The 13343-nt window shown below is 43.2% G+C and overlaps 1 protein-coding gene across 1 annotated transcript in view; it reads right to left on the bottom strand.

Moving 5' to 3' along the window:
• ubr3 (ubiquitin protein ligase E3 component n-recognin 3) overlaps positions 1-13343 on the bottom strand; it is a 49624-nt gene that overhangs the window by 8307 nt on the left and 27974 nt on the right. Inside the window, exons 29-32 of the mRNA XM_080752541.1 lie at positions 13077-13213; positions 8711-8796; positions 2941-3049; positions 1208-1320 (exon numbers count right to left, since the gene is read on the bottom strand). Coding sequence (XP_080608667.1) covers positions 1208-1320; positions 2941-3049; positions 8711-8796; positions 13077-13213 — 445 coding nt within the window. The remainder of the gene's footprint in view (positions 1-1207; positions 1321-2940; positions 3050-8710; positions 8797-13076; positions 13214-13343) is intronic.

The raw sequence follows: 13343 nt of genomic DNA, 5'->3' as shown, positions 1-13343 counted from the left end.
GGTGGGAAAACGCAATCTGAACAAGGTCTTAGTTTAGATTTGAAAGGAGCAACAAAGAGTGTCATTATTTGCCCTTCCACACAGGAGCATTGCGTCTGACAGCTCCACTGTGGCGGTCATTGTGATCAGTGTCAGCACAGTAATAATAACACACACAACCTCTCCTTGCAGCAATGAAGGGCATCCAGGCTGTTTAGGGGAGAGGTACACCCACCAGCACCCCCTTCTCAATATATATATATATATAAAAAAAAAAAAAAAAACGCATCTAGGTTTTGTGACCTCAGTTGCTGTGCCCTGCGCTTCAGTAATGGAGTTCATTCACACGTATCTCTCATCCTGGTGTGAAAAAAAGAAAATCAATTCTCTATCTCACAATGAGTGCAGTAATGATGCTTGCTTTGGCTTAATCAATTTGGAATTGAAAAAGATACAAAGCCCACCCCAAAGCTAATAAGGGACTGACTACCGTTTTCCTCTGAGGCTGAAGAGTAAGGGAGGTATCACCTCTATAGTAGTGATTCTCAACCTTTTTACTTTCAAGCACTCCCAGTTTGAAATAATTTAGGCCACAGACCCCCATTTGATACAATTTCTATCTCTGGGACCCCAATCTACACCCAAAATACTCTCATAGATACAGATCAGTAAATACTCAACAACCCCTGGGGAGAACCAGTTGTGTATAGGAAGGATAGGGTGTATGTTGAAAAATGGTACACAAAAGTACTAAATCTAATTCAGACTGGCCTTGCGATAACTATGTTTTAATGAATCGTCCTTCTCCAACAAAAAATAATAATGTTGTGGCTAATGTGTCCCTGCCGTCAGTCATCAAACAAATGATCTGCTTGCTGTGACACTGCAGACTGCACCCATTAAACTTGATAGCTGCCGTTGGGCTGTAAAGGGGGTTGGGAGGGTTGGCTCCTCTTTAGCAGCAAAGGGCAGAGCTGGAGGAAATCTCAGCGACAAGTGCCCAGCTGGAGATGAAGGGTAGTGAAGGAGGCCTTGCCCTCCCATCACCAAGGCCATGTCAGCATGATCAACGTGGCCAAATAAAAGGCAACAATCAGGAGCACAGATAAGGGACTTGAAAATGCCTCCTTCCGGACATTCAGTCAGGATTAGGCCAGATAATGGGACTGTCACTGCAGAGCAGCCACTGAGAAACACTCTCAGGTGGGAAGAGAAACTGGAAAGCTACCTTTTCGAAGCGGCTCTGGCATGGTCAAGACAAAGATGATCAGTAGGGACGGGACATCTCGAAACAACATGGGCACCTCTGGTTTCTGCTCAACTGCATCTTCATCAAAGGATCTGAAAAGATAACACAGTGATTGATTGATATATATATATATATATATATATATATATATTCTTTTAATGTTAAGAAAATGAATTATTCCACTGATGCTATGTTCATGCAAATGATTAAAAGCAGGCGCACAAGTAATAGCCCCAATATAAATACAGTAAATATTGACAGTTTAATTCATTAGAGAATAGAGAGCAAAAGTCTTCACATACAACACGATAAATGCATTGCTTAAACAACGACGACATGGCCTTTGCCAAGCCCTCTGAACCAACCCTTTAACATATATACCGTTGCTGAATGCCATCTCCATTTAAATGTCTTCTTTTCTATTGACAAGGCAGCAAAAGGTTACAGTCTCCACTCTACTCTGAGAGGACCTCTGGGGATTATAAATGAAAGGAACTGCACTTACAGAATAATACCTTCCATTTCCAAGGCACTCACCAGTTAATTTCACTATCGCGTGTGTGTGTGTGTGTGTGTGTGTGTGTGTGGCTGACTCCAGCCAGCACACAGTATACGACAGAAGCTGGTGCACGGTAGAAATCAGAACAAATACAAGTACTTCTGAAAGATATATTCAATATTACAAAGTCAAAACACACCACTTAAACACACACACACACACACACACACACACACACACACACACACACACACACACACACACACACACACACACACACACACACACACACACACACACACACAAAGTGTAGACCGTTCGGTCATCTACTATGCTAAAACATATTTCTGTGTCCCATTTAAACTGCGCAGGTTGATCGCCTGGGGGGCGTCAATGACGGCACACTGCCACCTGAAGCCCTAAGAAGGTATTTTTAAACACCAAATCGCTCCACTGAGAATAGCTCATGCATGGCAGTGAGCACTTGAATAGGAACAGGTGTAAAAGTTGTACATTGCTATCAGGCAAGAAGAAAGGATGTTAAATCTCATCATATATATATTAGAACCTGATCCATAGTGTCAAGGCTGACAGCCACTATCAAACAAGCAAGGATTCAGTTTTGACCTTGTCATTTTAAGCTGCTTTAAGACAGAAAGTCTGTGTGCATGCTTAAAACTATGCTCTTCATTAAATATGTTTAGGTTTAATGTGATGGTAGGGTGGACAGCCGAGGGTAGCGATGCTGTGCTGCAACAGTGCTGAAGCGGTGCAGTTGTTGTCAGTGCACCGATTGTGACGGGGTCGTTTCGCTCTCTGCAGAGCGCCCGGTAATTTGCCAGATGCAGCAATTATTGGTGACTATGGCAACCGTGCACTGTCCCCCCTTTTCTGTTTTTAGCTGCTCTTTGTGTGACGGCAAAGCTGTTCGCACAAGGAGGAAATGGTAGTGTTTAGAGAGAGAAGGGGAGAAAGGCTGGGGAAGGGAGGGAGGGGGAGAGAGAGCGAGAGAGAAAGTGGCACTGTGATTACGTGCTTGTGTGTAAGAACGAGGGGTGTGTGTGTGTGTGTGTGTGTGTGTGTGTGTGTGTGTGTGTGTGTGAGTGAGAGAGAGGGGGGGCAGTGTCTAATGGTGAGATTGTGAGGCACGAGGAGGGCTTTATAAATAGATTTCCTAAAGGGGAGGGGGCACTTGAGCTGGAAAGTCACTCACTCCGTCTCCTCTGTCCTTTGTGTGATGGTTGTCAGCCTGGTCCAAGGGTTGTAGGCTGAATCGATGCTGTACAGACGCATGTGCATAGCCAGCACATGAAACAGCTGATCTGAAAGACAAAAGCAAAAATACAGCAATATTAAAGCAGAAACACAACTCCCTCCGTTCACCTGATCCAACAATCAGTGTGGCTCGAGCCAAAGTGGCTGAGTTGAACTGAATTCACTGAGCAGTCTGGCCGGGTTAAAAAGCAGGCCAGGCCAGATGGATACGTAGTGCTCGATAGCCCCAAGCAGCTCTAAGATCAGGTCACACCTGTTCAGTGTGGAACTAATGGAACATGAAGAACAACCCTCTGGTGTAAATGTTTGCTTTTGATAGAACACTTCACAGCCTCTAACGTTAAATAAATACTTAACGGTATACAGTAAGTCACCTAAATATGTTTAAGAATGAAGGGACAAACACAATGTCAGTTATGTCACCATCTAAAACCAAATGTATAATTTGTGGTACTATAGTGTTGTGCGCAACAGATTATGGCTGATATACAAGTTCACAACAATTTGCAGATGGGGCACGTTGAGAGCTTATAGATCTGCCATTATGGATTTGCAGTGGCTTCATATGTTTAGAGAGAAAACACAACAGCAAAAGAGAGACAAAAAGGTCTTATCTTTTTTCAAAGGACACACAATGTTCAGCATATCCCCAAATGGAGAAGTGCCCTTCTCTTATCTCATTAGTCCAGAAACAAATTAACCTACTTTTTCCTCATTACGACCTAAATCCAAGCTAGCAGCCCTCAGTCATGCTTTCAAACATGCAAAACAGGAATCTATTCACAATTAATGTGAAAGGCCCTTGAATATTATGTACCAATCAATCACTTTCATTTAGCAACACGGCACCAATTGCATTCCATTTTCCATTACCTCTTAAATGTCCACGCGCGCACACACACGCATACACACAGACACAAGTATGTCATGATTATGGCAACGGTTAAAACTATTAATGAGTAACGTCACTAAGCATATTTTGGTTTGGTCTTCAGGGGGTTATGATGACGCTGTAATGCAGCAGAACATTCAATACAACCAGCTCTGCAATATTATTGACATGTGAGCGTGGACCATCAATATCTAAACCAACACTGCCCTCCACAGGCGAAGACTGACACAGCATGGAGATACATGAGTAGTTCTGCTCCAGTGCATGCCTTGGACAGGGCTGATGTCCTACATGAGGGAGATGAGTTGGAAACACAGAATGGCACCACATCATGTTTGATTGGGCAGCCAAATCTCCTGACCTGAACCCTATATAGAGAATCCATGAGGTATATTGTCAAGAGGAAGGTGCAATCAGCCACAATCAATGCATACAAGCTGAAGGCTGCTATCAAAGCAACCTGGACTTCCAGAACACCTGGCTGAACAGTGCCAATCAACTTGATGTAGTTGTATAAAAGGAGCCCCGACCAAGAATTTAGTGTATAAGTAGTAAACATACTTTTCAGAAGGTTAACATTTCCATGTTATAAATAGGGAATCTTTATATAACTTTGTGTGAGATTTTTGATTTCATGAGCTGTATGCCATAATTATCAAGATCAAAAATGAAATAAAAAAGGCTTGAAAGATTTATTACACATGAAGTGAAATATTTCAATGATATAGATTTCTTTTTGCAATGTACCTCTGAGTGTGTGACGTGGGTGTACTGTGTACTCAGGTAACTACAAAAACACATCATCCCTGGGGCAACCGGATAGCCCAGTGGTTAGGGCGCTACCACATAGGCTCCAATGTCTGACATCAATTCCCCGGTTTGATTCCTGGTTGGACGGACCATTTGTTGAAGGTCATCCACATACTGTCTCTCCGTTTTTCCTGTCTCTTAAGTTCTATATATTTGGCATAAAACCAATAACGACAACAACACTATTACCAAAATTGGGATGCCAGGTTTAAAGCGGTTAAGCCTGACTTATAAAACGTTGTGTTATTGAATATAAATAAGTTGGCTTTATGGCTGGCTGCAGCAACACAGCAGCACCTAGACTAATTTAGCACTCGCTGTAGAAGAAACATGGATTTAGGCTAATTCAAGGGGTTGCCAGACAGCTCTCCTCTGTGGACCATGACATCCTCATCAGCCATAAGGACAGGAGTGCCTCTGGGACATAGGCTTTGGATCCCCCCTTGGGGGGGCTCTGGTAGTTAGTACATGTCTGCCGTTTATCCCTTCCATACCCCATCTTCTGTGTGGAGCTAACAGTAATGTACTGCAACTGAGTAAATTTGGCCAGCAGCATGGCTACACAGTTAATGTAGCTCAGAAAATGGCATACCTCCAGTGTGAAATCTCTTTTTAGGCACTCAAGGATGACAGGCCATTTCACAGCACCAGCCAATACTTTTAATTTATCACCACTAAACAGACTAATTAAACAAAAGAGAAAATGGGATCTGCTCATTTTACCACAAAGCCAGATTCTACACATTACCCATACATTTAGAGTAATTGACTGAACCAGAAGATATTGCTCAGTATCCAAAAAGTTGCATTTGATGCCTATAGTGTCAGAGCAATACGGTCACATACATTTTGTAAATCTTTCCAACAGTAAGTGCCTATAGGACAGAACAACAACCTGAAACTTTGACAGACAGAAAGGCAAATGGCTACTTGGCTATGTCTTCTGGTAAAGCGGCATCTCAAGACAGTGAGATCACACTCTGGCCCCCCACACACACATACAGACGAGCGCCCTAGCAAGTTACCACACAATCAACTAAAACAGCACTTGACCCATTTGTCTGCTTCATTTACCCCGACTGCCAACATTACCAACAGCTCACCTGGGACAGCATCTCTACTCACCTGCCACCACTAATCGACACCTTTTACAAATGGCTCAACCGTTACATGGGCAAGTGGCTTCAATCTCAACTCAAGACACTTCATTACACAGAGGCCGATGGGCACTGAATCAGATGTAACATACTGTAGCAGTAAAGAGTGTTAATCTCACAAGGGAAGATAAACAACAGACAGCACAACAGATCAGGCATCCCTGGTTTAGGGTTATGGTGCCAAACCATGTCCAATCTAAAAGAAAAATCACACCCGTGTGAAGTGGAGCTGTGTGTGTGTGTGTGTGTGTGTGTGTGTGTGTGTGTGTGTGTGTGTGTGTAGATCATGTGTACCGATTTTTGTGACATTTGAAGAAAATATGTAGGAAAAGGAGCAAAAAGTGTGTTTTGGAGTAAATTCAAGATGGCGGAAAATCTATCCTGGCGCAAATGCGCGTGGCCTATATGGGGAGATGCGTCTTGACCCAAGGAATCCAGGGAAAAAAGAATTTAAATTTTCCGATCTACGGTTCAAGAGTTACGGGGCAAAACGTAAAGTGGGCCGTTATAGCGCCACCATGAGGCCGAGTGATGTAATTATTTTTCGATTCATTCTTAAAATCATTATGAAGCTCCTCTCCGAGGTTTGAAACTGTAGCTCCTATGGTTTACGAGAGAAAAATACTTGAAAGTGATTTCTTGCATTGTCCCATTATAAGTCAATGGGGACAATTAAGCGTTGTTTTTTGCCGATTACGTCGGCATGGTAAGGCGGATCGGAACGAAAGGTAATAGAACACCATTCCCGGCCGAGCCGCACATTTTGATGTATATATTGCGCGAGTGGCGTAAATGGTGCGGCACTAGTTACGCGCCGAAGTCAGGCTACATACACACAGACACACAGACAGACACACACACAGACACACACACAGACCCACACAGCCACGTATAGGGAGCTGCACACAGCTCCAAAAATCACACCCGTGTGAAGTGGAGCTGTGTGTGTGTGTGTATGTGTGTGTGTGTGTGTGTGTGTGTGTGTGTGTAGATCATGTGTACCGACTTTTGTGACATTTGAAGAAAATATGTAGGAAAAGGAGCAAAAAGTGTGTTTTGGAGAAAATTCAAGATGGCGGAAAATCTATCCTGGCGCAAATGGGCGTGGCCTATATGGGGAAATGCGTCTTGACCCAAGGAATCCAGGGAAAAAAGAATTTTAATTTTCCGATCTACGGTTCAAGAGTTACGGGGCAAATGTAAAGTGGGCCGTTATAGCGCCACCATGAGGCCGAGTGATGTAATTATTTTTCGATTCATTCTTAAAATCATTATGAAGCTCCTCTCCGAGGTTTGAAACTGTAGCTCCTATGGTTTACGAGAGAAAAATACTTGAAAGTGATTTCTTGCATTGTCCCATTATAAGTCAATGGGGACAATTAAGCGTCGTTTTTTGCCGATTACGTCGGCATGGTAAGGCGGATCGGAACGAAAGGTAATAGAACACCATTCCCGGCCGAGCCGCACATTTTGATGTATATATTGCGCGAGTGGCGTAAATGGTGCGGCACTAGTTACGCGCCGAAGTCAGGCTACATACACACAGACACACAGACAGACACACACACAGACCCACACAGCCACGTATAGGGAGCTGCACACAGCTCCAAAAATCACACCCGTGTGAAGTGGAGCTGTGTGTGTGTGTGTATGTATGTGTGTGTGTGTGTGTGTGTGTGTGTGTAGATCATGTGTACCGATTTTTGTGACATTTGAAGAAAATATGTAGGAAAAGGAGCAAAAAGTGTGTTTTGGAGAAAATTCAAGATGGCGGAAAATCTATCCTGGCGCAAATGGGCGTGGCCTATATGGGGAGATGCGTCTTGACCCAAGGAATCCAGGGAAAAAAGAATTTTAATTTTCCGATCTACGGTTCAAGAGTTACGGGGCAAAACGTAAAGTGGGCCGTTATAGCGCCACCATGAGGCCGAGTGATGTAATTATTTTTCGATTCATTCTTAAAATCATTATGAATCTCCTCTCCGAGGTTTGAAACTGTAGCTCCTATGGTTTACGAGAGAAAAATACTTGAAAGTGATTTCTTGCATTGTCCCATTATAAGTCAATGGGGACAATTAAGCGTCGTTTTTTGCCAATTACGTCGGCATGGTAAGGCGGATCGGAACGAAAGGTAATAGAACACCATTCCCGGCCGAGCCGCACATTTTGATGTATATATTGCGCGAGTGGCGTAAATGGTGCGGCACTAGTTACGCGCCGAAGTCAGGCTACATACACACAGACACACAGACAGACACACACACACACACAGACCCACACAGCCACGTATAGGGAGCTGCACACAGCTCCAAAAAGACAATTGCTTGGCTTCTTTATGCACATTTCACTTCCTCTTTCATTTAAAATAAATATTATTCTGTGGGAAAAGGCTTTTCTTTTCTATTCCATTGTCCAGGTGCTACTGCTTTGACCATTGTAGTGATTGCTGGCTACTTACAATTATAAACAGATACAGAAATGTAATGCTATTTTTGTATGTCCCCCTGCATTAGATCATAAACCAAATATCAATCCAAATGTATAAAAGGGATAGTTCAATAATTAACTTTTGTGCCCATAGTTTCATTTGAGGTAACATACAGTACAAGCAACGAGACTAAATGGATGTTAATACTTATTTGATGATGTGTGCCATTGATATTTTAAAATCAACACTAGAAGGAATTTCGCCAAAGATGAGGACATAAACAATCAACCTGTCATGCAGACCTACATAGAGTACGATGTATAGTGTGAGATAGTAGGCCTGTACATCCAATTGATAGGATTTAGGAGAGAAGTTGTCAGAGAAGCATGAAACACAGGGCAGCATGGTAATAACTACTCACTGAGACAGGAGCGCTTTGCTGCTGCGCTGGCACCTCCCGAACATAGGTTTCCTCCTCTGTGCAACAGCTCCAACTCCAGGTTGGACCTGAGGAGAGACAGGCAGCTTCTTTAACAGACAGTTAGCAGGACACATTCACTGAGGCAAGAGCTTAAACAATGACCTCCTCAGATCTCAAAATGCAACAATTCCTGGTAGAAAACAAATCAATTAACTATAAAAATGCAATTTGAAATTGCAAGTGTGGTTGCCATGACGTGGTGTTGGGTGAAATCATCCGGTAAATCTGTGACAGGAATATGGGGGCGGGCAGCCTGGGAAGCCTCGACCCTACTGGGCGTGGTTTCTTTCTTTTTACAGGGGTAGGGCGTTGTGTTATTCTAATACAGACCAAATGCCACATCTCGCCGAGGCACGCCGTCTCAGGCAACCTTGAGCCAAGTGAGACACCGCCAAGCGAGCGGTAGTGAGCGTCGAGTCGCCATGTCGAGTGTTGTGAAGGTCGCATGAGCCGAATTTTTTTTCTTTTAAAGATTTGTTTTTGGGCTTTTATGCCTTCATTGATAGGACAGTAGACTGACAGGAAATGGGGGGAGAGATGGGGAGTGACACGCGGCAAAGGTCGTCCAGATCGGGTGTGTACATTTCAAGGCTGCTCAACAGCACCACTCGGTAGCTGCAGCTGTTTTTACTGTGCATACAGATCAGTGTGTGAGCTGCCACTTGGTCACGCAGTCCTGCCACTGGTCACCCAGCGGTATTGCAGCTGAAGCTACATTGATAGTTAGTAACATAGGGACACTCAAGTGTAGGAGCGTTGCACGGCTCAAAAAGAATGTATCAAGTAGATTGTTTCCAGGTCCGTTTTACCAATTATAGAGGGTTTAAGTGGTACCAGATATGCAGCACGGCAAATAAAGGGTGAATTGATCCCAGTGCATGACGGAGGATAATTTCACGATAAGTTTAAATCTCTGCAATACGATTGAGTGTTTTTTAATCACGATAAACGATAATGAAGATTATTTTCCCATCCCTAGATGTAGCCAAGCCAAGCACCGTTAAATGTGTCCGTTTGGCTGCAGCAATTCTATGTCAAAGAAATGGCTACTTTCAGAGACTCTGCCCTTGTACAAGCTGAATCATTAGCATAAAAGCTGTTCCATGCACGGCTCCCATACACAATCCCCACTGTGCATTTTCCATGCATATCCAAACGTTTCACTACAGATTTCATTTCCCTTCTCCAAAACAGTTAGGGGGAAAAAAGTACTTAAAAGACTTCAACAGAATACATTGATAGTCAAAACTGATAGGTATTGCTAAAATTAGACTGAACACTGTGTTTTTATCCTGCCACTGGCCATTTCTTTGTATGGTTCCAGGAAAGGTGGGGGCAAATCCTTGGGTTTCCTGGGAGAAAAAGCAATTTCACATAGATAATGTTGCCACGGTGAAGCTCCATCTGGCTTCTGCTGATAAGAGCACCCCTGTGACTGAGGAATTTTCCACTCCTCAGGCAATTTGCACTGTTCATTGAACTTCAGAGAGCCAACAGGCACCCCAGATAGACTCAGGGGATCCATCTTTACAGGGTGGAGGGTGAGAGGACTACCGCATTTGGGGGTGCAAAGGTCGGGAGGGGTGAGGTCTAGCAAGGGCAGAGGTTTAGAAATGGGTGTTAAAACCAGGGTGCAAGCCAGCCATTTCTTTGACCCATGACCAGCTGATTAAAAATACAAATAGAACAAAATACAAATAAGGGCTCCACTCAATCTAACCAACCTTATACAATTACTCTGTGTAAGATATTGCCAAATCTAGGAATAAGCATATTGCCAAATCTAGGAATAAGCACTTTCTCAGGAGAGTGACTAAGCAGCAAGCAAGCAGTGAATAAGCACTCATTCTAAAAGGAGCCCAATAAATAAGTGACAGGGTGTGCAATGAATCTATACACAGTCAGAACTAATAAAGGGCTCATGTGAAAATGCTAGAACTTGAGTCAATACCATTTTACTGCAGACTAAATTGACAAGCTGCTAATGCCACTTAGAAAGAACATTTTTCTAACAACACCTCTGGTCCCAAAACAGCTGAATAATTAGAGAGGTATGAATTAAGCCAATCAAGACAGCCCTTCAACAGCTCGCTGAGCAACTTTCAGAAAATGCCAACCAAGTAATCTATATATTTGATGCAGGTACAATGACTGTGCAACATCTGCCAAAATCGAATTCCAATTCCTTTTCAGGGGCACCTACACAAAGAGAAGAAAAATAACTTTAACAAATGTACCGAACTCGGAGGAGGAGGGGAATACACTGCTCCATTTCTGAACCGTAATTGTTATTCAAGCTAGGCATAAAAAAAAAGAAAAAAGAGATTAGAGCAGACAAGCGTTTAGTCCACTGGCCACAGACGTCTGTGTTTGTTTGTGCGTGTGGGCTCGTGCACACACGCAGGCACACATGATGTTGTAAGGACCCCCCTGTCTGAGCAGAGCAGGCATAGAGGTCAGCAGTCACAGACATTCACCCAGAGATAACCCATTGTGACCATATCGTTGCTCAAATCTCTGCTCAGGACTTTGACTCGGAGATCTCCCACATACGAGTCAAGGGTTAGGCATAGTATTTTCTTAACACATTGAATTAATTCATCTGCCTCTTCCAGGGTTTTTCCAGTGTTTTTACCTTATTTTGCTGACCCACGGAACGCACCATGTGACCAGGATGTAAACAAAAGAAACAGAAGAGGGTCGGACGATAAGTCTTTTCGTTCACCCGGAAAATAATAATTGTATCCGCAATCATCTGTTCTTTAGTTAGGGTCCGTAAAAATAAAAACTTGTTTTAAAAAAACGCCATCTGGGAATAACCTAGCTACCACCTAGCACCATTCATACATAGGCGAAGAGCGACCTCAAGCGTAATGACTGAAATCACCAACTTGACATATCACCGATTCACCACCTTGGATTTGACATGACGTAGATCTAGATCTCTCCGCTTTGTGCAGATTTTTGGCAAAAACAAGCCACTTTCAACTGCCTATAACTCTGCAACGGATTATTGTGGTCGGACCATTTTTTTCAACTGACAGTAGGAGACCTGCATGCGTCTTTTGAGACCACCCGCGGACAGATCGTTACGATGCATCTTTTTTTCAACGGTGCGTGAAAACGCAGATTTGCTGGCAAGGGCAGCTATAAATGAGGTTTTAACTTAATTACTGTAATGTCTTAATAAAACGTTGCTTTTAACAAGCAAATACATGTAAATGAAGTATTAACAAGAGTGATTTGCACATTTTGCAGGGCCTGTCACACAGGTCTGTGCACTGCTGGTCACCTGCAACCTTGCTGCTGGCATTTGCTGGCAAGTGCAGTGAGTGAAGTGTATAGCTACAGAATCGGTTAAAAAAGAAAGAAAGAAAGAGAGCAGTGTTAGATTTTGATTGGATAGCATTGCGATAGAAAAGTCACATCCAATATAAACACCTAGATGTGAATCGTCCATATTACCTCGCACTGCCTGCTGCCTCTGAGGTCCGGACACCTCCAGTGGCAATTTAGAGGTGTTAATTTAACTCCGAGAGGGTACAAATGGAGCTTCACGGTTGGGTCCATTTGGTTCCATGCATTTTACCCACGTGGAGTACCAAAAACACCCAAAACAGCTCTTTTAAGAGCCAGCCGAACATTATAGCAGTAAAATCAGTTCAAGGCTTGTGTTGTTTGCGTGCCGTCTTCCCCATGTTGCTGGTACCCTGTGTGGGTTGAAGGTGGATGAATCAAGGATTCTTTAAGACTCTCCTAACACTCACCTTTTCGCCTTTACCGTCAGTTGAGTAGAACTTAAATTTGTCTGTATTTGAGTACCGGTAACTATTAAAGTCTGTGTGTACTTCCCATGCACACACAGGTACATGCTCAATGAATACTTGCCTATGCTTTGCCTTCACATTTATCCCTCTCACTTTGTACCAATCGCTCTGTTTTGCTTGCTCGTATCCGTTTGTTCTTTTAATTTGTGCAGCCCTTTGGTCAACTACGGTCGTTTTTAAATGTGCTATATAAATAAAGTTTGATTAATCGAAGGAGTCAAGTGGCAGTCTTCAAGGTCTTTGCGCCGGTTTGTGCCCCCCCCCCCCCCCCCCCCATCTCTACCTTGAATTGTTACTTATCTCTAGGACTAAGAGGTTATGTCTACGTGAATTATTATTATTGACAACTTTGAGGAAGACCGGCCAGGTCGAAACGTGTACGTTGTTCTCTGTCCAGAGGTAAATAAATCATGTGAAAAGGATTTCCTTGTGTGCTGGCGACTTCTTCTTTGCTATGGAAGAGGGTTGCACTCTCTCACCTTGCCACAGAGTATATGAAGAGGAAATCATTGTCAGGAGAGCCAGGGTTCTTCCCATAGTCCATGTACTTCTTCTGGGTGGTGTTCTTGATGTCTTTAATGATCAATTCCATCTCCTTACTCAAGTTGGACTCCGTCTAGGGGTGAAAAATATGCATTTCATTCATAGTCTTAGCATCTCCTTTGCCCATGACAGGGGTTCACTTTTCTACTTTTCACTTTTCTATGCCAACTTGCCAATGTCCTCAAAAACAGATATAATTTATT

This window comes from Nannobrachium achirus (assembly GCF_963921795.1).
Source record: "Nannobrachium achirus genome assembly, chromosome: 22".
NCBI classification, from domain to species: Eukaryota; Metazoa; Chordata; class Actinopteri; order Myctophiformes; family Myctophidae; genus Nannobrachium; species Nannobrachium achirus.
This window is presented reverse-complemented; position numbering and strand designations above follow the sequence as displayed.